The sequence below is a fragment of the Myotis brandtii genome, unplaced genomic scaffold (assembly GCF_000412655.1).
Source record: "Myotis brandtii unplaced genomic scaffold, ASM41265v1 scaffold82, whole genome shotgun sequence".
Taxonomy (NCBI): Eukaryota; Metazoa; Chordata; class Mammalia; order Chiroptera; family Vespertilionidae; genus Myotis; species Myotis brandtii.
Window position 1 is genome coordinate 489147 of NW_005371324.1, and position 25615 is coordinate 514761.

A 25615-nucleotide genomic window follows, 5' to 3' on the forward strand; every position below is an offset into this window, starting at 1 on the left:
CCAATGGGAAGGGTAGCGGTCGTACGCCAATTACCATGTTTCTCTTTTATTAGTGTAGATTTATTTATTTAATTTAAATTATTTTTTAAAGTATTACATATGTCTCCTTTTCCCCCCATTGACCTCTCCCTGGCCACTCTGGGGTTCTGGCTGGTATGGCTCAGTTGGTTGGAGCGTCATCCCATACACCAAAAGGATATTTTTAAAACACAGATCTGATCACACCCCTCCCCTCTCCAGGCCCTTACTGTGGCCTCCACAGCCCTGCATGGACTGGCTCTAGACACCTCCCCAGCTTCACCCCATCATTCCCCTGCTTGGTCACTTCACTCCAGCCATGCTGGCCTCCTTGCATTTTCCGGACTATACCAGGCACACTCCCACCTCAGGGCTTTTGTGATGTTTGGCGCAGACCTCTGCTGAAATGCACTCATAGCAGAGCTCTCTCCCACCATCTTACCTGTAATAATAAGCCCATCACCCTGGCAACTGTCCCCCGCTGCTCTCTATCCCTTTGCCTAGCTTTTGTATTAAAAAAAAATTGTTAAAGGAGAGTTATATACAGTGTAGGTAAGCTATTAAATGACTTCTGTAAAATAGGTAATTTATTATATTTCTTCTTAGGCACTTCTTTTGCCAGCTTTTTTATTAGAAATTTACAGAAAATTTTCACAAACTATAACAAAACAAGTTTTTTTTTTTACTATTGTTTTTGGCATTTGTGGTTTGAACATAATTGTATTGTGTGTTTTTTTAAAAACTAAATGAATTCCACATGAAGAGAACTGTGCTCACTCTCTCTCCTCTCCCTTCAAACCCACAGACGTCTTGCCGGAAACGCTTTGACATACATTCCCAAGGGAGCCTTTGCAGGCCTCTACAGTCTTAAAGTTCTGTAAGTAAACCAGGTGTGACCTGGTACATTTCTGACTTTAGCAGCAAGTGAATGCTAATTAACTTGTAAAGACTGAGTTCCTCAAATAACCTATTTGGAGCATTTGGGATAATTCATCTAAATTCAAGTCTGCCTTCATTAGTACCCCATAGAGCAATATTATACCTGGCTGGATTTGTGTGAAAAAAATTCACCTCTCTTTTTCTAACTTTAATATCTAAAATTGTTTGCCTCTAAATAACCAACTTATCAACTCAAACTTTTAAAAAAGTATTTCATTTCCTTTTGTGTTATGAAGTTGGCGAGATTTCTTGAATCATTTTGATCACCAAGTGAATAAATCACCGTGATGCTAACATAATGAGATCACATCTTCAAACCATTTGCAAAGTTTGTTTCCTTATGATTAAAGATCTGCTTTAAAAAATCAAGTTTGTTACAATTGTGAATAGATGTGAAAAAGCCTAGTGATTATAGATACAATGAGTAACTATTTGATAAATATTAATTCATTGAGACTTGTAAAAGTAGGTTTTCATATTATTTAATGTCCAACTTCCCAATTTGTTTATCAGAAGACTCATTATTATTGACTACCTCCTTGTTCTAGTACCCATTGTTTAATTTTCTTTCAGTTTATTCTGTGTAGGGGGAAAAAAGCACTTAGGTAGAGAAAATAGGTAACTCAAATTGAAAGTCATAATAGAAAAATTTTATCTCAGAGAAAATACCCTGATTTTATTTTCTTTCTTTGAGATAAAAGTTATAAACAATAAAAGGGCATTTGATATATTCCTGCTTAACAGAAATTGCATTTTATTCACCTCAGAGATACATAGGCTATTTAAAAAGTAATTTAGTTTAAATATATTTGTTAAATATTAGTTAAAGGTCAAATTCAACAGCAGAACCATTTTTGGTCTGCTTAGATGATTGGGTTTGGTCCCCTCAGCTTTGAATTATTTTTGCTATGAGGCAGAAGTATTTTTAAATTGTCACATTGCCAAATGCTAATGTTAATTCATTATGTGGTAGGATTCTGAGTTATAGCATCAACTTCAGTACACCTATGTCTCCATGAACACAGCAAAATATTTGGAACCCTTCTAAATACATCACATAAATCAAGTTTGGATAAGATAAATAAGGAAATATATTTCCTTTGTTGACCTATGTACCATTAAACATTTTGGATATTTGTTAAATTGATTATATTGGAACCGATCATCTGAATTCACTTAACAAAATGTAAATCAGATATACTGAGCTAGAGTGTATGTGTGTCTGCATATCTGTGTCTGCGTGTAAAATGTATCATCAGCCATCATAATTATATGTAAATTGTGATTATATAATATTAATACATATAAATATCTAATAAGAATATCTATGAATTAGATATACACTAGATATGATAATTAGATAGAATTATAATTTTACATTTTTGCATTTTCATATTTGAATTACTTAAGTTTAGCATGAATCTTTTGATAACATTTTTTAATTTTCTAATTATATATTTCTAATTTTATCATACTGCACTAAATGTCCATGAAACTGGAGATGTTGTCTGTCTTGGCTACTGGTCTATCCCCAGCTTCTAGAACATGCCTGAATCATAGTAGACACTCAAGAAATACTGGCCGAATAAATGATCCAGATTGATGATACAGAGAGGACAAGGGGTTTCTAGACTTGTCAGCTCTTCTTCATTTTGTATGATGTAGACCTAATGCTATATGTCTATTAATGGATTATCAGTTGCATTCTCAACAATGTGGGCAGGTTTTATTTACCCAGAATACTTTTGACACCTTTGCTGCTTCTTACGGTGTATTTGCCTAAACACTTCAGAGAGCATTGGATTAATCTGACTTAAAAATGAAAATCACAGGTTATCTCTCATGCTTGTCATTTTTATATGTACCTCTTCTACCAGAATGGAATGTGGTGTTTAGTTAGACTCTCTCATCTATCCTCTCCTAACTAATCAATGTCTCCTGTCTTCTACACAGTCAGGGGCTCAGCAAAGCCTGGTAAGTGTGAGACTCAAAGTGGCATTAAATGCATTACTGCTGCAAATACAATGCTCCATAAGTGTGGTCATGCCCTGAAGAGCTTATAATCTAGTGGTAGATTGTGGGATCAAGACAAATAGATCACCTGTAATTCTTTTTTTCCCACCTATAATTCTTAAAGTGTGTCTAGAACTGTGTGTAGGGCACTGTGGAACTACAGAGCTTGAGAAGAATTTAGTCCCATCTGATGGTTAAGGTTCAGCTTCCTAGGAAATATGTTTCCCCAAAGAGATGACCTAGGATCTGAATCTTGAGAGGACAATATTCACAGAGACACAGAGGCAAGAAGTACCTGGCATATGCAGGCAGCCCAAGCAGGTTGGGGCTCAGGCATTTAGGAGGAGGTGGAGAGTATCTGGAAAAGAGCCTGGAGAAGTAGAAAGAGTCCTGGTCACAGGAATCCCATATCTTCTGTCAAAAAAGCATGGACATTATTATGTTGTAGGCATAATGAGGAGCAAAGGAAGAGATGTAAGCAAGGGAGTGGCATGTTCAGACTGTTCAGTTTAGCTAGATCACTGTCAAGGTGAGGAGGATTCAAGAGGAGCAAGACTCCTGCCAGGAATTGTATGCACTCTTCCCTTTGCTTTGCTACTTAAGGATTAATATCTAAGGAGCAAATTCAATTGTCAAATATTTTGAAAGTATCTCAGTGTTAAAGCAATGGTTCCCAACCACAGTGGTTCTTCCTGCCATAGAGTGCTTTGGAAATTTGTGAGGGTGTCTTGTTTTTCCAGATGGTATACTTGTAGTAAGCTGTCCTGTGATGTGCAGCACAGCCCAACATAAAGATTCTACCTACCACATGCCTGACTGTTCCTCCACACCAAATGTAAATCAAGAATACTTTCATACCTAATAATACTGAAAGGTTTTTCAAGAAGTTCTGATAAGACTAATACTTTGTACAGGAAAAATTACATGGAATAAATATATTCTCTCAAAATTATTGAATAATTAATTCAGCTTTTGTATCCTGTCTGTTCTAGGTATTATATGATTTCTAACAGATATTTAGTTAAAAACACTGTTAGTGCAGTAGAACAAGTACCCCAAACACCACAAAACAATTAAAGATATATAACCATGGCAATGTAAAACTTCTTCTTACAAACAATTATCATTAAATAGCAGAGAAACATGAAACACAGACCTCACCCTCATGGAAACTCTCAATTGTTTTATAAAGTCCAAAAGTCATAAGAAGAAAGAAATAACTGATTGCACTGTAGCATGGTAAGAAAGATAATATAAAAGTAATATTTGTCTGGGACCCTGACCAGTATAAGGAGGGCATATGGTAAAAGAAGAGAAAGATACTAGCAGTACAATCCATTGAGATACACAATGAAGACAGCAATAGCCATCTTTGGCTGGGATTGTTTTATATCCAAACTTGTTACTATGAGCTCTAGAAGATCACTAATGTTTAAGATTATTACCCCTGTAAATATTGACCTTCATAGAAAGTCAGTTATTGGTTCTGTATTCCAAAATACCCAGTCCAGTGGGATTCTGAACCAGGCTGTCCTCAACAAAGGTACATTGTCTTATGTAGGCCATTCAGTCAAAGAATGGCTCATTTCCTGCCACCCACTACCAGAACCAAAGCCACGTAGAGGGGATGGGTAAAACTAACCATAGAAAGGTCACAATTACCCAAACTGTTCTCATTCCCACATAGGCCCAGAATAGAGCCTTAATAGCTACTTGATACCTAAACACAGGACAATTGGGTAGAGGGAATACCTAAGGACCAAGCCATCGATTGTTACAAAGTCCCCGTTCAACATATTATCTCATCTCCCTCTGATTCACTCACTGTTCATATTCTTATTTAGTCCTGTTGGCAAAAAAGATAACCAAAATATTGTGCTGCTGAGTAGCATGGGGATGTTGTATGGAGTAGTGAGTATTTTAAAGCTCCTCAGGGAAAGAAATTAAAAAACTATGAAGTCATCCTTTGTCTCTAGAGAAAGTGTTTCATTTTCTTTTCTTCCCCATATGTGAATGAAAAAAAGAATGAGGTTATAAGTGGCTAAACCCATATTCTGTTCATGCACATTCTGCTTATATTCAATATATTCAATAAAAGAGCATTTGCAAAAGAAATCAGCAGTCGTGTTGGGAATGCTTTCTGTTTTAATTGCACTCCATGGTGCTGTAAACCCTTTAATTGTTTCTTCTCCCTCTGGAATATCTTAAACAAAAATAGAATTTTCTAATTAACTCACTGGAGACTTATAAGGATGTAATGGAGATAACTTGCTCTTGTTTTGTCATTTGAAAGTAATTAAGCAAAAGTTCTTTATTTAGGGAAAGATCAGGATTTAAATTGTTGGTTTTTTAAATTATATTTTTGGTGTTTCACTGGTAGAAGTAGTTGAAAAATTAAATTGTTGGGAGGTAAGTCAAGAGTAGCTTTAAAAGTTATCATTAATAAAGCTTGTTAAATTCCATTTTCTGAGGCCAGGCATATAAAATTACTGAGAAAGTTTGCAACTATTCAACAAAGGAAAACCATCTAAATATCTCCTGTCCTCTACTTCAATTTTACGATATTTTAGGAAGACCACATTTTAATAGTTTCACTTTTTGGTTAGCAAAGCATAGGAGAACAATTAATATACACTTCGTACCAGTAATATACTACCTACAAAGTTTAGATATTGATAATCATGTATCTTATCATGATTAATCACTCAACAATTAATGACTTAGAAAACATTTCTATGAAATTAAAATTATATACCATATTTAACCTGCTTGGAAAAGTGTAAAATAACATAGAAATGTGAGCTTTTAATGTTCAGGTAAATTATGCAGCATACAGAATTCAACCTACAATTTTTGGGACTCCCAAACTGGTCAGTGAAGTGTGAGATCTCCCTAAAACTTGACTTTGTCTGTAAAGAATTAACATATTTTTGAGACTCTTGATTTATGAAATGTTAGTTGAATTCAAGTTTAACATAATGAAATTATTTGAGTAAAATTTTGGAATACAAGTAACACAAGTATATTCCTTAGAAAACAGAATCTCAGTCCTGGTGAGAAAAGCATAAATTTTATGACCTCCAAATACCTTTCACATCTTATTTGTATATGAATTTGTATTTGCATATATGAAAGTATAATAAACACCTTTAAATTTTAATCGTCAAACGCCTTGTTAATCAGATGTTATTCTATTCCCATTATACAGATGAAAAATCAAGGGTCAGTTAGGTTGAATGATTTGCTTCCCAAGACTTAAACCTTAGGACTTATCTCCAAGCTCAGTGTAGCCTCAAGTTCATCTGAAAATATTATATCAGAAATACTTAGCATAGCATAGGGTGGGTCTCAGTCTGTGGTGCCTTGCCCAGAGCACAGACATCAGTGCAAATTCTCTGGTCCCGACCGCAACCTACTGAACTGAAAACTTTGGGGGTGGGGCCAGCAGACTATGACTTAACAAGCCTTTCAGTGGATTCTGCTGAACCCTAAAGTTTGAGAACCAACCTCTGGCACAGGTTTTGTTGTTGTAGCTATTGTTGCTGCTGATTTTGTTTTCTCAATTAAAATGTCGCAGTCAGTACCATCTCATTGTATTGTTAGTTTTGAGAAGGGGTTCATCAATTCATACAAAAGGGCCAACTTTTACTGAATGCTTACTATGCGGCAGGTATTGTTCTATGTACTTTGACTCATTGGATGGTCACAATGACCTTGCGGGGGAGTATAATTACTGGTCACTGAGACATGGAGAGATTGGGTGATTTGGCTCAGACCACACGGCTAGTAGCAGGGAAGAGGTATTCAAATTCAAGAACCCATGCTCTTCACCACACCTTAATCATACCAGACACCATTCAACTTGAGAATTTGTACATTCAGCAAATATCCCTCAAGAGTTAGACATACAGGGAGCTGAATCCCAGTTAGTCATCTAATGAAAAGAAACTTCAATTGTGATGATGAGGGAACCAGGCAAATTGTTTCTGAAATCCAAATATAAGTTTGTTACCTAATAAGCAGAAAATTTTCTGTAAAATGTCTACTTTCCTAAAACCGTCTTCTGCCTCTGGCTTACATGGACCATGCAATACTCAGAGGAATGGGAGTGGCTGCAAAATTATTGTGTTATTTTGTGAATAAGGTAGCAACATATACGGAATCTAATGGAATTTTTTCCATGCTATTTTCCTATTTGCAATAGAACGTTTTTATTGCATTGTTGCCAGGTGTTTCCGTTCTGTAGTCCCCATGTTCTGAAAAGAATTGTTGAACCTAGGTGAGCAAAAATGCAACTACTGCACAAAAATAATGTAATTTATATCAAAATATGACCATGAGCAAGAAAAGAGATCTTTAATAGACTCCTATATTACCCTTATTTTCATTTTGTTTAATCTATATGGTCACCACAGTGATCCTTTAAAAACATAAATACGGTCACATCATTTCCCACTTAAACCCTTCAACAAGAATGCTCATCACATTTAAAATAAAGTTTTACTATGGCCCGAAAGTGCTCCATGAGATGGCCTCATGTTCTCTCGCCCCAATCTCTTGCTCTCACTCATTCCTCCTGTCACAATTGATCCTTTGCTGCTCTTTTAACAAGTCAAGCAAGCTCCAACCTCAGGACCTTTGCACTTGCTCTTCCCAGTTCCTCAGTAGCTCCTCCCAGATATTCACATGATCTGCTCCCTGACTCCATTCTGGTCTCTACTCAAATATCAGCTCCTAAGAGAGACCTTCCATTCCTTTAAAATAAAAATCTCACTCTTTGTTACTATCTATCCCAAATCTATGTTTTGTTTTATATTCGTAGTACTTATCACTTGGCTCATAGAGTGAAATTCATTACTTTTAATTACCTGTCACTTCCCACTGGAGTTTAAGCTCCCCAGAGGCCAAGGGTTTGTCTGATGTTCTGCTGTTTCCCTGCCACCTAGAACAGTGCCTGACACAGCTATGGCCAGTTATGGTTAATTATTGTTGACTTTCTTTAATATTTTTTTTCTTTATTTGTTTTAATGTGAAGTATGCTGCAGAATAACCATCTAAGGCAGGTACCCACAGAAGCGCTGCAGAATTTGCGGAGCCTTCAATCCCTGTAAGTATCGTTGAAATTGCAAAATGTCCTCAGGATCAATTTGGGAAGGAGCATTGAAATGTCCAGGTGACCACTTCAGTAAATTCCTTGGTTGGAGGTCCTACCTAAGTAAGTTGGGAAAGAGAGTTTCCATTAGAGCAGCAGTTCTTTGCTTCCTCATTAAACAATATGTGTGGGAGGGACTCGTGTTGGATTTGGGGGTTTCAGGGCAGAGGCTTAATCATAACACCTCCAGCCAAAGCCTCTTATGTACACTGGTATCTCAGGACAAAACATATACTTCCAGGATCTTTTCCTACATTCCCCTATAATTTGAAATTTCTGATTTTGAATCAGGAATGTTACTTTCTCCTTTTTTTTTACATATATTTTTATTGATTTCAGAAAGAAAGGGAGAGGGAGAGAGAGATAGAAACGTCAATGATGAGAGAGTCATTGATCTGCTGCCTCCTGCACGCCCTTACTGGGGATCGAGCTGCAACCCAGACATATGCCCTGACCAGGAACCAAAGGGTGACCTCTTGTTTTATAGGTCAACACTCAACCACTGAGCCACACCAGCAGGGCTATTTTCTCCTTTTATCTGGAAAAATGGGTGTCACAATCCAGACACCTTGGCATCTTCAATTTATTCTGTTTTTAGATGAGCTGAGCTGCCTTGTAATGAAATTTGCTGAGTCAAATAAAGACTTAATTTTTTTAAGTTTTGTATGTACATCAGGGGTTCTCAAATCAATAAGCTAAGCTCTAATAGTCTATTTTAAAGTCTTACTGCACAGGTCTACAAACCAAGAGCTTCCCCATCACCACACACAGACACAAGCAATCCCACACACACACCTCAGATTCACACATCATACAGACAGGCACAAACACACACACCACACACAGACACATAAACACAAACATACATAGCAGTGGTGGTGGTGTTTCCTACTGTGCATCCACAACTTTTCCATCAGGAGTTTCCACCCTCCACTGATTTAAAATCTCTGAATAAATAAAAATTAGCTATCAGACGTGTTGGAGCTTGGATTGTAAGCAGTTGTTGACAGTAATTAGTTGCCAAGACTATGCCACGAGCACTTATTTGGTCAGTAAATCTTTACCTCATTAGCATGCGTAAGTGTTTACAATATATTGCATGATTTCCAGTATACACGTGTGTGATATATGTTCTCATCTTACTCACACTGGAGGTCCCCCTCTGTCAAAAAAAATATGGCTTCTGGTCTACAATGCTGAGGGAGATAAATGCATAAGAAAGGCAAATAAATATTGCAGATTCTAGTTGAAAATCACTGTAAAAAGCCCACCAGTTAATCATTACCCGCAGTGTGCTTAATGCCTTTTGTTGAGGTGACACGAAAGAAGGAGGAACGTGAGATTTGGAGATGATACTTTCCTCCTTTGATCTTTTTTTTTTTTTTAATGAAAGCAAATCTGGGCTTGAGACCATTTCAAGCTTTTCACTGCAGTCAAACAAAGTGACTTCCTAGGTTTTCACCATCCTATAGATAAACAAGCCCACAAGGGCGCCTTTGTGGCCTGGGACAGGTCTGCGGCATTTTCAGGAGCTCCTTAATGACATAACAGTATCGCTCCTCCTTTGTTGCACGAGCCTTTTCCTGAAGGGAAGAAGCAGTCAGAGAAGCAAGCCGCTCTCCAGTGGGTTGTCTGTGTAAGGGCACGGGGTCCCGTGGCTGGATTGAAAGCGAGATAATGGCGGTGGCCAATAGGAACTTTAAACAGCTGTGAGGCAGGCAGGAGATAGAAGGATAAGAGTGTGTAACCAAAAGCCACTATCAGCTGAAAGAAGATCACAACCAGAACACACACAGAAGTGAACTCTTTGAGAAAGAGAAAACCATGAATCTTTTGTTCACTCAAACTGGGTGGTGCCTCTCTGATAAAGGTGTTCAGATTTAGTTTCTTACTGTCTAGATATTTACTATTCACCAGGTGTCTCTTGCATTTGGTTTCTGGTTCGCAAAAACAATTGCCTTTGAAACTTTATAAGTATGTGTTCCCTGTAAAAAAGAAAAAAAAAAGCCAGGGGTTAACTTTCTAGTACGATGCTGATCACATCCAACAGAGGCATCTGGATAGACACTCGGCCCTGGTACTCGCTGGACTATATCAGCTGGTTATGTCATGATCGTCTGGGGTCCCTTTGCCTGGCGCAGACAGACCCTTGTGAGGTGCTAAATGTTGGCCATTTGCGCTGCTATGCCACTTTTTCTCACTTACATTTCTTTGTGCTGCTTTGATACAAGAGTTAAGATTTGCCCTAGCTGGTTTGGCTCAATGAATAGAGCGTTGGCCTGCGGACTGAAGGGTCCCAGGTTTGATTCCAGCCAAGGGCACATGCCTGGGTTGTGGGCTTGATCCCTAGTAGGGGGCATGCAGGAGGCCAATCAATGATTCTCTCATACCATTTATGTTTCTATCTCTTTCTCTCTTTCCTTTCCTCTCTAAAATCAATAAAATATTATTAAAAAAGAAAAAAAGAGTTAAGACTTGACCAAAGAAAGCAAAGACTTAACCACCAAGTACACAGATGCCAAATTTACCAAACAAAGGAGCCCCCTAACCGGTTTGCAAGTTTGGGCAACAGTGAGCCCCTTTAAAATTTTACTATAGCCCCAGAATCAAGGTATTCAATAGTATTTCTCCTGCTTCCTTTAAGCATTGGTTTTGAGGCTAATGGTCATTCCAAACATGCATTCCGTATCCATTCTGCATTCATTAGCCGTGCCATCCCTGAGCCTCCGTGCGACGTCTGAGTCAGGATGAGTAACAGGGTGAGAGCAGCCTCATCCGGGCTGCCAACACCAGGGAGACCTCCATGCAGTTCCTGAGAGGCCTGCTGCAACCCTTAGACCTTCACCCTTTACCCAATGGTTCCTCTTTTGTTCTCTCTCTTGAATGCACCGTCAGGATGAGTAACGGGGCGAGAGCAGCCTCATCCGGGCTGCCAACACCGGGGAGACCTCCATGCAGTTCCTGAAAGGCCTGCTGCAACCCTTAGACCTTCACCCTTTCCCAATGGTTCCTCTTTTGTTCTCTCTCTTGAATGCACTCTATCTTTCTTGATATTTTTATTTTCTTTTTATTATACATGCACTCTCCAAGGAGCACGGGGCTGTGGTGGCAGCATCCTGAATACTTGCCTGGCTCTGTAACTTCTAGGGGGGCTCCTCAGCCCTGGCTGCCCAGAAGAATCATCCAGGCTGCACCCCAAAATGATTTAATCCGAATGTTAGGGTTTTCTAACTGGTTTCATTACATAGTGAAGAGCTTCTTAAGTGAAGACCGGGAGAACGAGTGTCCTGCAGCATTCTTTCAGATGATATGTAGATATTCTCCGGAACTCTTTTTAAACATGAAATAATAACAAAATCCATACTTTGCATTCCAGTGTGAATTACAAATGTACGTGGCCTATAACGTAAAACTCGGGGTTGCCTTGTTTGTAATTACCTGAAACAGCTCACCTCTGCCTATTAATTCTACTGACAACCTGGGCAGGTGATGTTCAGAGGCCGCCTGCTGCCTGACCCTGGTATTCAAATGCGGTCCAGCAGCAGTGGCACCTCCTAAGATATGCAGAACCTTGGGCCTCTGTCTCACTTAGTTAGCAGCTTTGCTTTAACGATATTCTCAGGTGATTTGTGTGGCCAATGTATTTGAGAAACCAATGTTTTTTAGTGTTCTGTGCTACTAACAAAGTGGCCTAACAAACCAAAACCGCTTGAGGACTACTGACACAGGTCACTGGTATACTTTGCTCCACTCCTATGGACTTGGCTTCATTGAGGAAAGTTTAAGAAACTTGATATATTGAAATTGGGAGGACTGCGGTGAGGAAGAAACAGATTGGACTCGTGTTTCAAGAGATGTAATTTTCCATTTATTCTGCATAAACAAAAGACATTTTTGCTTTGTTCATAATGAAAACAGATAGGTACATTCATGTTCTTTTAACTCTCTCGTGATGCTTACAAATTGCTCAGCTAAAGAATAAGAGGGCAAGTCCATGCGCTAGAGCCTCATGGCCCAGGGCCGGCCCCTGTACAATGTGCACATTTGGCTTCTGACTGGTCATGATTGCCCAGACACCAATTGGATTTTTTGTAATGTAATCAAACATAACTTAATTTCCTTTCTGTTTTCTGGAAAGGAATCGGAAATGTAATCACAATTCACAGCGAGTTGTATTTCACCAACAAACGTTTCACGTTATAGTCATTTCAAGACTAGGGTCAGATTACAGTGATTTGATGGAAACTCAAAACTTAACCCTCCCATACCCTCACACCTTGTATTAATAGTTAAGAAATTGATCTATTTAAAAAAAAATCTTTGCGTCATTTGCATAGTGGTTAATGATGTTCAAGCATGTCATTAGCGAAGCATGAGATGATCAAAGGAAATGACGTATCCCATTCATCAGAGAATGATTTAATACATGTCGGGTTTTATTCCAAGTCTACACGGCCAAAGCTAACTGGAGAGTATGCACAATCACAAAAATAACAGTTTGGTAAATAGAAAATGAAAGAAGAATGAGACATATCTTTAGTACTATCTCTATTCTCCAATTAGCTAATATTCACCCTCAGACTGTATTCTAAAATCTAAGAGGAATGTGTAATTCCTGCCTGGAACGTGATCTGCCCAGGCTGCTTATTGTGATCCCATTTCAGGACGACAGACCCCACCCGTGGACCCTGCGAAATGCCAGTTAGTTCACCCAGACTCTTCATAGTAGGGTAATGCGGATAATAGTCAAAAAAGACAGTAAGCAAGAGGAAAGGGTGACGAGGAGGCAGTGGTAGAGCCCTTTCTACACAGGGCTGAGTAGAAAGGAGGCAAGCCTAGAACCAGCAGCCGCTTTCTTCTGTTAATACCCAGGAGCCTATTGGGTTTCCGAGGATAACGAATGGGAAGGAAGTAACACAAGACAAAGAGGTGTGAGCAGACAGAGAGCAAGGTGAGGTAGCCAAGAGGATAAGATTAAAGGATCAAAGGGGTTTAAAAAACAAAAAAGTAATGGTTTTAGTATTAGTGACATTATTCCTTCCACTAAAATACTCTCCAGAAAGAGAAATTACAAGCCTACTTAATAAAAACATACCATGGTTTTTATTTATTTTGTTTTATCACAAAAGCGCCAGCATATTTTGTGGGATGAAGGTGAACTTGGAAGTTCTAGGGGTCGAGGGTTTTGTCTATTACACCGAGAGTTCGCTTCATGGAACCAAGCACAAACCACCCAATGAATGGTGATGAGGAAGGGAAGTTTTGCCTTGTCCCCCCACCTCATTTGAACATCAGAAAATAATTATTTTCAGAGACAAAGCCCGTTCTATGCAATGCTTACAAGAGCTCACATTAGAGCGTTGTCCTCTGAATCATATTGGGGGGGGGGGGGGGGGGGCGGGATGGGAATACTTCATGTAAGGCCTCATGCATGCAAGCTCCTTACATCAAGTTGTCTGCCAGAGCTCTGACAAATCACATACATGACAGTCTTACCAGATAGACACATACCTAAAAGGGAACATGGATGTTGTGGAATGAGAAGTAAAATAAACTTCTTTTAGCCTCATCAGGTGGAATGAAGGTTGACTTTGGAAAGTAAATTAAACTCTTTGGGGAACCTAAGGGGTGACTGCTATGGGAAGGCAAATCATGAAAGGGCAGCATTTCCCCCCTTTCAGGACAGATGAGGTCTGTAATGAACTGTGAAAAGACACATCAAAAAGCAGCAGAGAATGGGAACATTGCAAAAACAAAATCAGAATGTGGAGCTTATTAAACGCCGTGGCTATGAAAGCAGCAGCCACCAGTATTTACTAAGCACTTTTACCTGCATCGTCCCCTTTCATCCTCGCAGAAACCTTAGTGATGAGGAAGCGAAAAACTCAGAGAGATTACTTGACCTTCTCAAGGTCGTGTGGCTTGTGATGGAGTCAGGCTAATGAGTCTGGAATAAGAGTTCTGGTCTTTCTGACTCTAAGGTCTGCCATTTCCCACCACACTCTCTTGCCTCCCTCAGGGAACCCCTTGCAGAGAACAGGCACTACAGCCTGGGAAAGGAAGGAGCTTGACAGAAACACGTGCCACTCCAGACATGCTTGAAGGTTTACAAAAAGAAAGAACAGTTGTAATGCTGCAGGACAGAAATGAAGACATTGAAGAAGAAAAGGCAACAATATTTTTATAGTGTGGCCAGACATTTATTTAGTGTTTCCTTATGTATTTAGTTGTCTGATCCCTCATTTCCTGTGAGGTGGAACTTGACTCCACTTTCCTGATGAAGAAACTGCAGGTGAGAAAGGGTATCTTTTCTCTATTGCAAAGGTAAAAGTGGATTAGACAAAGACAAGAGGGACAGGAATTCCAGACAGAGGGAACTCTAGGTGAAAAATCTTATAGTGGGGTAGGGGCAGGGGTGAGGGATGGGAAAAGTTGGCACATCAGGAAACAGAAGGAAGGTCAGTGTAGCTGAATCAGGAAGAGTGAGGTGGAGAGAAGTGAAAAAAGAGCCTAGTGAGGCAGGTGGAGTCCAGTTCCTTTGAAAGCCATTAGGAACACGTCAAGACTTTTCGTCTTTATTGTCAAAGCAATGGGAATCCACTGGAGGATTTTAGGCAGGAAAGGGCACGGGCAGATCTGAAATTGTCTAGGAGATAAAGGAAATCTTTGTCAGGGTGGGGGCAATGGAGATGTAGAAAGGGAGATGGATTTGAGAACTATTTAGATGAAATTACTAATATTTGGCAATGAATTAGCTATGAAGAATGAAGGAGGAAGAGGTATCAAGGATGATTCCTGAGAGTCTGGTTTATATAACCATATGATTAATGAAGCCCATCACTGAGATAAGAAACCCTGGTAGAGGACTACATTTGGGGAAGATGGGGTGGGAGATACTGAGTTTGATCAAATACACATGTATTTGAAGAGAAACAACTAAGTAGGTTACACATAGACCATTTTAAATTCAGATCTGGATCTCAAAGAAAAGTGAAATTCAGGTTTAGGTCTTCCTACCTTGCATTTCCCTTCACCGAACACTTCATTGTAATGACTTGGTTATCTGACTAACCTGTATAAAACATGTCCCATATAGGTTGGGACCATGACCGCCTGGTTTACTGCTAGATCTCCAGCACCAGGTGCAGCACCTTGGCAAAGAAATAATTGCTGAACTGAAGCCTTAATCTCTAAGTGATGTTCTAAACTGCTGCTCAGGACCAGCTAATCTCCCCCAGTTTGACTGAACCTGTATTCACTGATTTCTGGCTGCAAACTCTTATCTTTATACCATGGCTTTTCCCACCTGCCATTCTGGAGCTGAGCGTTGGACCCTAGTAGTTTCTTTAGGGAGTTTGGGATTGATCTATCTACAAGACTTAACTTTCCCATTGTCTTAGCTGAGGACTTTTCTACTTCAAACGAACCGTAATATTAAGTTGATGCAATTTAGATAGGCGGGAGGTAGGGGATGCTCATGAACACAAGGCCCAGAAGATCTGTGGGAAGGACTTGACTGGGACAGAGAGATAAGAGAGAAGTTTGGCTAGATAAAGTGGGTGGAGAGATTTGAATATTAGAATGAGAAGTTTCTGTAAAAGGAGTGGTAATGTGGAAGAACTAAGGATTCTTAGCAAAGAAATTACCTACAGCACAATTTTAGGGAGATTAATCTAGCAGCAGCCTAGAGGGTTAATTGAAGAGATAAGAGATCAAAGCCAAAAGGACCAGCTCAGAAGCTGTTGCAATAATACAGGTGTGAAGAGATAAGAGGCTGAACTAGACAATGGAAATGGAGTTTCTGTGATAAAGATAAATGGAGAGAACTTGGTGAATGATTGGCTAGAAAGCAATAGGAATATTCAAAAATGACCCCCAGATTTCAAACCCTGATGGTACCTGGGAGACTAATGGTGCCCCTGATGAAAAGATGGTCTTTGTTTTCTATGGAGAAATATGAAACTGAAGAAGTTAATTCTCATGTTACTTTGGCTATAGATCATCTACATTATAAAATTCACAGTAGTGGTGACCTCTAGGAAATTGACTTTACAAAATATTTCTGTAAATTGTAAATTGACTTTACAAAGTATTTCTCACTGGAATCTTGAATTCCCCAATGATTCCAGAGAGACAGAAGTTCGGTTCAGTTGGCACTTCATCTGGCTGCTGGCCAAGTCAGGTGACTAGTCTCAAAATTACTGTATTTTATCTCTCCCCAAGTTTGAGAAGTGGGAGGAAAAAACTTTTTTAACTTTTCAGAGGTAAACATAAAGCAATCATTTTTCTTCCTGGTTTACATTAAATTTACCAACAAATGAGATGGAGAATGTTAGAAAAAACAAAAGCAGAAATTCCCTTGTAAGCAATCATGGTGTTTATGTATATTCATATGCTTAATATCGTCCAAGGAGATAGGTGGGAAATTTCGATAAAATTTCACATGTGGGCACTCCCTCAATATTAAAAAAGAAGTACTACTAATAAAAGTGACTCATATTATAATGAAGAAATTTTTGTGCACCGGGCCTCTAGTATATATATATATATATATTTATTCTTTAAGAGTTCAGGTAGATAAAATTCTATCCTGAGAGTATTATACTGATCTCCTGACAAATTCAACTCCAATTATCAACTCCAATGTTTTCCAATGCAATAAAATTTCACCATAGCAAAGAGTTAAGGTACCTTGTAAAATTGTATTTTTTAATCATTTTTTTTCAATTACATTAACATACGTTATTATATTAGTTTCAGGTGTATACCCAGTGATTAGACATTGTATAACTTACTAAATGATTATCCCAATAAATCTTGTACCCATCTGACACCATACATAGTTATTAGAATGTTATTGACTATCTTCCTCATGATAGTTCCCATGACTATTCTGCAACAACAAATTTGTACTTCTCAATCCCTTTACCTTTTGCATCCACCCCCTCAAACTCCCTCTCATCTAGCAACCTTCAAAATATTCTTTGTATCTATGAGTCTGTTTCTGTTCTGCTTGCTCATTTATTTTATTTTTTAGATTCAAGTGTTGATAGATATGCATTTCTTGCCATTTTATTCATATTTTTATCTTTTCTCCTTCTTCTTCTTTTTAAAGAAGATCCTTTAACATTTTATATAATAGTGGTTTGGTGGTGATGAACTCCTTTAGCCTTTTTCTTGTCTGGGAAGCTCTTTATATGTCCTTTGATTCTAAATGATAGCTTTGCTGGGTAGAGTAGTCTTGCTTTTCATCACTTTGAACCCTTCTGGCCTACAAAGTTTCTGTGGAGGAATCAGATGCCAGTCTTATGGGAACTCCCTTGTAGGTAACTAATTGCTTTTCTCTTGCTGCTTTTAAGATTCTCTCGGTATTTAACCTTTGGCATTTTAATTATGATGCATCTTGGTGTGGGCCTCTTTGGGTTCATCTTGTTTTTGGACTCTTTGTGCTACTTGGACTTGTATGTTTATTTCCTTCACCAAGTTAGGGAAGTTTTCTGCCATTATTTTTTCAAATAGATATTCAATTTCTCTCTCCTCTCTCTCTCTCTCTCTCTCTCTCTCTCTCTCTCTCTCTCTCCCCTCCTTTCATCACCCCCACTATGTGAATGTTGGTACACTTGAAGTTGTCCCAGAGGCTCCTTATACTGTCCTCATATATTTTTATTCTTTTTGCTGTTCTGATTGGGTGTTTTTTCCTTCCTTATATTCCAAATTGCTGATTGATTCTTGGCTTCATCTACTCTACTGTTTATTCCCTGTAAATTATTCTTCATGTCAATTAGTGTATCTCTCATTTCTGATTGGTCCTTTTTAATGATCTTGGGGTTCTAAGTAATGTTGGTAACTTGAAGTTGTCCCAGAGGCTCCTTATACTGTCCTCATATATTTTTATTCTTTTTGCTGTTCTGATTGGGTGTTTTTTCCTTCCTTATATTCCAAATTGCTGATTGATTCTTGGCTTCATCTACTCTACTGTTTATTCCCTGTAAATTATTCTTCATGTCAATTAGTGTATCTCTCATTTCTGATTGGTCCTTTTTAATGATCTTGGGGTTCTAAGTTCAGAGACCATCCTTATAACTAGTGTTTTGAATTCTACATCTAGTAGATTGCTTCTCTCCATTTAGTTCTGTTTCTCAAGTTTTGTTCTGTTCTTTCACTTGGAACATGTTTTTTTGTCTCTTCATTTTGGCAACCTCCTGAGTTTGTTTCTATATATCAGGTAGAGCAGCTATGTCTCCCAGGCTTGGTAGAGTAGCCTAATGTAGTCGGTGTTCGGTAGAGTCCAGTGGCACAGCCTCCCTTTTCACCCAAGCTGGGCACCTGAGGTGAATCCCCTCATGTGGGCTGAGTACATCCTCCTTTTGTAGTTGAGCCTCGATTGCTGTTGGCACGTCATTGGAAGGGATTTACCCTCAGCCTGATCAGCTGCAAGGACTGGCTGCAACCACTAACCTCTGGCCATCATGGAAGATCAGCTGTGCAGTCCCCCCACACTCCAGAGCAAGACTTACTTCAGTGGGGCTCTGGTGCCTGCTGAGTCTTCTCCTTGAATGTGTCATTTGTGGAGGTGATTGGATGATGTTTTGATGTGGTCTGAGGCTGTCCCCCAGTACGCTGGCTCTGTGGTCTCTCAGGAGGTACAGGCCAAGGTCAGCCACCACCTGTGTTCTGCCTGGAGCCACCCAGCATGAGCTACAAAGTGATCTGCAGGTGGCTGCTTCTTATGCTGGGCTTGGATGTGCCCAGATGAGGCCAAACTTCGAACCAAGACCAGCTTCTGCTAGTTCTGAGCCTGGGGCCACTTAGCAAGAAGTATGGGGCACGTTGAGGCCAGATGTTGCTTGTTTGAGAGATTTTAGGAAAATCTGAAGCATGAGCCAAGACAGACCATTCAATAGGAAAGTCACTGGAAACAGCTTGGGTGGATCCAAAAGTTGGGTGGGGTGGGCCTCAGGAATCACCAGAGCAAGGCAAACAGTGTGAACCAGGTTGATGAAGTCTCACATATGGCACCCACCTGCCTGCATTGTCAGGGGAGGGCTCATCAAAGAAACAATGACCTATGTCTGGTAGAAAGCTGCACACACACGCACACACACACGCACGTGCGCGCACACACAAGCTTTCGCTCTGATGCCAGATAAATCAATTCCTCCCCATATGTCCCTGGTGCCTTTCAAGCTTCTGCCCAGTACTGGAGCTCAGAAGGAGTTAGTCTGAGTAAGTCCATGCATGGGCCCTGTAAGAGGAGCTGCCTGGAACTCCAGCAGCCTCTGTCTCCCTCAACCTCAATCCCTGCTGGTTTTTACAGTCAGAAGTTATGAGGACTTCTCTTCCTGGCACTGGAAACCTGGGCTGGGGCCTGGTGTGGGCTGTGAACCCTCACTCCTCAAGGGGGACCTCTGCAACCAAGATATCCCTCTTGGTTTTTATCTGCCACACATGGGTGTGTGACCAGCCAATTCTGCATCTCCAACCCTCCTACCAGTCTTGATGTGGATTCTTCTTTAATTCCCTAGTTGTAGGACTTCCATTCTGCCAGATTTTAGGTGGTTCTGAATGATGGTTGTTCTGTTGTTTAGTTGTCATTTTGATGTGGTTATGAGAGGAGGTAAGTATGGCATTTACCTTACGTAGGCCACCATCTTGACTGAAAGTTTCAAATTGTATTATACACAAGCTTGAAACTACATGATCTCATTTCATTGCAACAGTAAGTTAACTGAAAATGGTTTTATTTCTTAATATTTTATAAATGATCTCAATCACTGTGGTCTTTTGACTATTTGTGAATTGTTCATAATGGTCTCATTAAATCTACAAATGTATATACAAAAGAGTTGGTCATTTCTTTAAAATGTATGAAGAAAAATGCTCATCCAAATATGAAATAGCAATGTCAGTCATGAAGATGCCATGATTCATAATGAAAAAGAACCCTCATTTATTGAATGCAATTATGCCTGCAGCTGCAGCATTCTTCACACCTAAGCTTTTTTTCCCCTCAAGTCATCCATGTTAATAATTGACATTATTACAGTAATCTCAGATATGAAATTAGCCAAGATCAATGGCCTATCTTTTGACTAACTCTTTCTTATAGTTAACTAGAGGCCCGGTGCATGAAATTTGTATACTGGGGGGAGGGGGTCCCTCTCAGCCCGGCCTGCACCCTCTCCAATCCAGGACCCCTTGGGGGATGTCCGACTGCCAATTTAGGCACGATCTGCAATCCAGGACCGCTGGCTCCTAACCACTCACCTGCCTGCCTACCTGATCACCCCTAACCACTCTGCCCACCTGCCTCATCACCCCTAACCCCTCTTCCTGCCTGCCTGATCGCCCCTAACCACTCTCCCCTGCTAGCCTGATCACCCCTAACCACTCTCCCCTGCTAGCCTGATTGCCCCTAACCGCTCTGCCTGCCTGCCTGATCACCCCTAACCACCTCTGCCTCGACCCTGCCACCGTGGCTTTGTCCAGAAGGATGTCCGGAAGACGTCCAGTCTATCCGGTCTAATTAGCATATTACCCTTTTATTAGTATAGATGGCTCATCAAAGACATTCTCAAACAAAGACGTAAGTTTGTGTGATACATTGGCAAAGTATCATATAAAAGATATATATATGTAAAGAACTATTTTTCTGAACAACAATAGCAAGAATGAGCTCATAGATTCTCTAATCCCTACAATAATACAATTTAGAAATCAAAAATTCCTTTCAGAGGCACAGAGTAAATTGGCAAAATGTTTCTTTAAAAAAAATACAATTTGTACAATTAACCTTTTATGCATGAAAACATTATGGAAAATATTTCATAAGAGGGCAAGAAAATTAGCACCTTTTATTTGCCACTGTCTGACATAAAAGATTGATTTTTTTTTCTTTGCCTGTTACCTTCCTAGTTTTTCATCGCGTAGGTTATATTGATATTAAAGAACTATATTCACAGTGAACATGCAGTTCTGTTTTATTTTTAGTTTATATAATTCTGGGTAACATTCATCCCTGCTCTTATATGGGCTCCATTCACCCACTTGCCCAGGATGGCACATGGAGTCGTCATAACTTCCTTACTTCCTCTGGCCACATCTGGCGAGTCCCTCATTCTGTCAGGCTCACTTACTTAGCATCTCTCATATCAGACTTTCCTCTCCATTTCCATACTTCCTTCAGGCACTCATCTTCTCTCTCCCTGATCACTGCCGCTGCCTGCCTGCCTGATCGCCCTTAACCTCTCTCCCCTGTTGGCCTGATTGCCCCTAACCGCTCTGCCTGCCTGCCTGATCACCCCTAACCATCTCTGCCTCGGCCCTTCCACCGTGGCTTTCCCACCCATTCCTCCTGTACAGTGCTATCAGCGTGATCTTTCTACAGCCACTCCCATTGCTAAAGAGTTTTATTTTACCACATCTAACTGCATGCAGGTTTTGTGCTGTCTCTATCACATTATTGATAGATACAAACTTAAATGCCAACATCATTGCTAGGAACTTTCTCTGAGAGTGTGACATCTTCCACATGTCACCAGTTCTCCTTTGCCTTTAGAAAGAAGATGGTATATTCAACAATGTATCAGGAACAAAACACACATACACACATAATGATAATACTGAAGGATAAAAAATAAGGGTGACTTCTCTTAATTATAATTACAGGCACCTCTTCATAAATTCTCTTAAGAGAGGTGAAAAAAGTTGTTTGTGTTTCTCAAACAAATTCACTGGCAATCTAGCATTTATGTTAACTAAATTTTGACTATGGCAAAATTTGAGTTTACCTTTTTTATTTTGGGAATTGTTTTGATGATCAAAAACACCAACTGTTAACCTTGTAATAATTTAAGATCGTTAAGATGCATTATGGTTTATAAAGTTCCATTGTATTATTTTCTTTAATCATAAGCAACCCTATAAAACAGAAAGGTATTGTCCCCATTTTACAGAAAACTGAGTCCATTGACCTGGCCATGGTCACAAAGCTGCTATACTGACTTGGGTCCAAGATTTCTCATTCCAAATCTCTGCACTAATTCACATATTCTGAGCTGCTTACACACACACATACACACACACACACACACACACACACACACCTTGTGATTTGCATGAAATAGAAGTAATAACAAAGAAACACTTAAAATGAAGCTATATGATGTAATTATTTTTATTGCTCCTGATAATGTTATAGAACCACCTTTTTACCTATTTTCATGTCCTGTCTAGTGTCGTTTTTCTTATACCTCACTGCTTAAATGTTGCATTTTCCAAGCATATGAATAGAAAATGTCCAGCTGCCCAAAAAGAGCAGATTGATATAATACGAGCTCTTTGTTTGCTCACAGAATAGGCACAAGTTGTGCCCTGCCAGCTGCTTTGTCCACAGTCTGAACCTTGTTCTGTAAGAACCACCTGTATGACTGGCTGTATAATTAATTCCATACTCTGGTGTAGCCTGGGGATCTTCTATTAATATTAAATCAGATACTGCCTCTGAATGCGAACAACATACCACTCTCTGAATTAGATTTGGACCACTGAGGCCAGGTGGACATGGACCTCAAAACACTGCATTTAAGAGGAGTATCATTTATTGGAAGCTTCTTATATGAAACTGTTCTGGCAGAGAAATGTTTTAGTGCTGTAGTCAGGATACCCAAGTATTAAATCCACGAGTATTAATACTCAGAGTGTTAAGACTTAAAGAATTGCCCTGTCTCACTCATTTCATTTCAGATAGCAAATTGCTCTAAGATGACAGTGTAGAGGCCAGATTACATCCCTTTTTCTTGCGGGGGGCGGCGAGGGAGAGGAGTGATTCATAAAAGACATCTATCCAGAAAAATGGACTTATTAACATTGGAAACTGATCCCAGGGTCACTTCAAGATCCAGCAGAAACTTTGGTAGTGCCATAGAGATCAAAGAAGACAAGCCTATGACTCAATGCTGAGAGTCTTTTGTATCTAGTAAATGTAGCCCGAGGTTTGCGCTCAACTTTAAGGACAGTCATTTTCAGGACTCTTAGAAGCCACTAGGCATTTCAATGCCTAACAACTGGCAATAATCAGACAATACGTCAACTAAAACTTGGAAGCTCATATTATTTAAATAAAGTCTTCATTCTTTAATCAGCACAGTCATTAAGGGGAGTTTACATATGTGCTTTCCTCCTAGTCAAACAATAATAATCACCTCCTCGTCCCCTGATGAAATTACACCTTATTTGTACATGGGCTAAGCATGTTGTTGCAGGAGAAAGAGGAAGAGACAGTGTTGAGTTTTCCTAAACATTTCCAGCTCCATCTGTTGACAGAACCTTGAGATATTTGGAAGCTGGGCTTCTGCTGCCTACAGTAACAGTTGTTCCACGGGAAATGTAATTGTGAGTGGGGTATGACACCGGACTGTTAAACTGTGTTCCAAGTGACCTTATCTCCATTACTTACTATCAACACTTGGCTCATGACCTTGAAGACATCACTTGTTCCCACTCAGTCAGAAGTAGCAGCCAGAGGACAAGCGAGCGAAGCCACGCTGTGACCGAAAGTGAGGGAGCCGCTTTCCATTGCTCCCTACCGCAGAGCATTCTCTGTTTCTAAATTGTTTAAATTTGGTGTGCAGGGGATTGCTTCCTGACCCTGGTGTGCTTCCTACATCTGTTTAGTCTTAAATGCTTCCTAAAATATTTTTCAAAATCCACTCGTGATTTCCTAATCCTTCTTAATACATGGACTGCTTAACATGCAACTCTTCCTCTTTTAAATCCCAGCTTTGAAAAATGCAAACAAATGGGTGAGCCTTAAGAACGGATTGGGGAAAAGATGAGTGGGGGCCGTTAGAAGCCTAGCAGAGTGATGGCGGTTCTATTGTACATGCACCTTACAGAAATTTTTCATTATTTGTCTGTCTGGTCGCTTCAACAAGAAAAGTTAAGACATTGTCATTACAGCTGCTGTTTGTGTTGGATTCGGGGGAAATAAATGTATTGCACTCCCTCTGCTGGCTCTGAAGTTGCAACACCTCATTAACCAGATCTATATTTAGATGTCTTTTCCCATTTGAGAGAGAAAAAATGGTGTGTGGAAAAAAGGAAGCAAAAGCTGGGAATGTTGTTAATTTTATTATTCATTTAAAATGTCAGGAAAAACAAACATCTGCCCAGTGCCAATGGTTAGGGTGAGCAAGAAAGCCAGCAGTTTTTAGGCCTTCCAGCGCTGGAACAGCCTTTACAAATCACTCCGTTCCTTTCAAATACTGAAACAATCTTTTCCCAGAGCTTAATAAACAAACCAGTGGATTAGCATGCTCAGTATGTTCAAAACAGTCTGAGGGACAAACACAAAGGCATGTATTTGGCTTGGGGCAGGAGGGAGAGGAGAGGGTGTCTTTCACTTGGTGTCAGAAAGGAAAACTAAAAGATCCTCACCTGAATCTTTATACCTCCGGGGAGGCCACTTCAGGCATGAAAGCATGCTACCCACAAGCCTGGAAGAGAACCAAGCACCATGGAATTTTCCAGCCGAGGGGACCTAAGAAGCAATGGCTCTCCTCTTGAGTGAGAAAGAGAGCTTAGCAAGAGAGCAAAATGCTCCAGACATTCGAGGACCAGGAGGGCCCCGGGCCCGTTTTATTCATGTTAATCAGCATACGGAGGGTTTTCTTGCAAGGCCCGTGTTTGCCTGGGCTCTGCTCTCTTCTCCATTCTTGCTTGCTCTCTTCCCCAGGCGGCTGGATGCCAACCACATCAGCTACGTTCCCCCCAGCTGTTTCAGCGGCCTGCATTCGCTGAGGCACCTGTGGCTGGATGACAACGCTCTGACGGAAATCCCTGTCCAGGCTTTCAGAAGTTTATCAGCACTGCAGGCCATGACCTTGGCCCTGAACAAAATACACCACATACCAGACTATGCCTTTGGAAACCTCTCCAGCTTGGTAGTTCTGTAAGTTCTATTGATTTTTTTTCTCTCTCTCTCTCCCTTTTAACAATTTCTAAATTCACTCTAAGACCTTGACCTTAAAATGCTGGCCCTTCAAACCTTGAATAGGGACATTTTAAGGGTGGAAAACCCCCTGAATCCCTCCCTAAAATGACTCATAAGTGTTCTAATTGTATAAAAGAATGAAACAACATTTATGGAACACCTGCTAAGTGCCAAATACTGTTGGGCATTCAAAGATAATAAAATATGACCTCTGCCCATTGTATATTGTACAAGTAACCACCACACTGTACAATTAGTAAAAATGCCTTATTTCTGATAATAACTTATAATTCAGGTCAAATTGAAATATGCCATTCTTATCTATATATATAAAAGCCTAAGCAATCGTTAGGACCGAATGACTGGAACAACCGGAACAACCAGCGGGCCAGTTGCTATGACATGCACTGACCACCAGGGGGCAGACGCTCAATGCAGGAGCTGCCCCCTGGTGGTCAGTGCACTCCCACAGCCAACCTCCTGCAGCCCCTCCCCCTGGC

General features: G+C 40.0%; 1 protein-coding gene across 1 annotated transcript in view; it reads left to right on the top strand.

Annotated features, from left to right (window-relative positions):
* LGR5 (leucine-rich repeat containing G protein-coupled receptor 5) overlaps positions 1-25615 on the top strand; it is a 151402-nt gene that overhangs the window by 75853 nt on the left and 49934 nt on the right. Inside the window, exons 3-5 of the mRNA XM_014531688.1 lie at positions 824-895; positions 8006-8077; positions 24858-25073. Coding sequence (XP_014387174.1) covers positions 824-895; positions 8006-8077; positions 24858-25073 — 360 coding nt within the window. The remainder of the gene's footprint in view (positions 1-823; positions 896-8005; positions 8078-24857; positions 25074-25615) is intronic.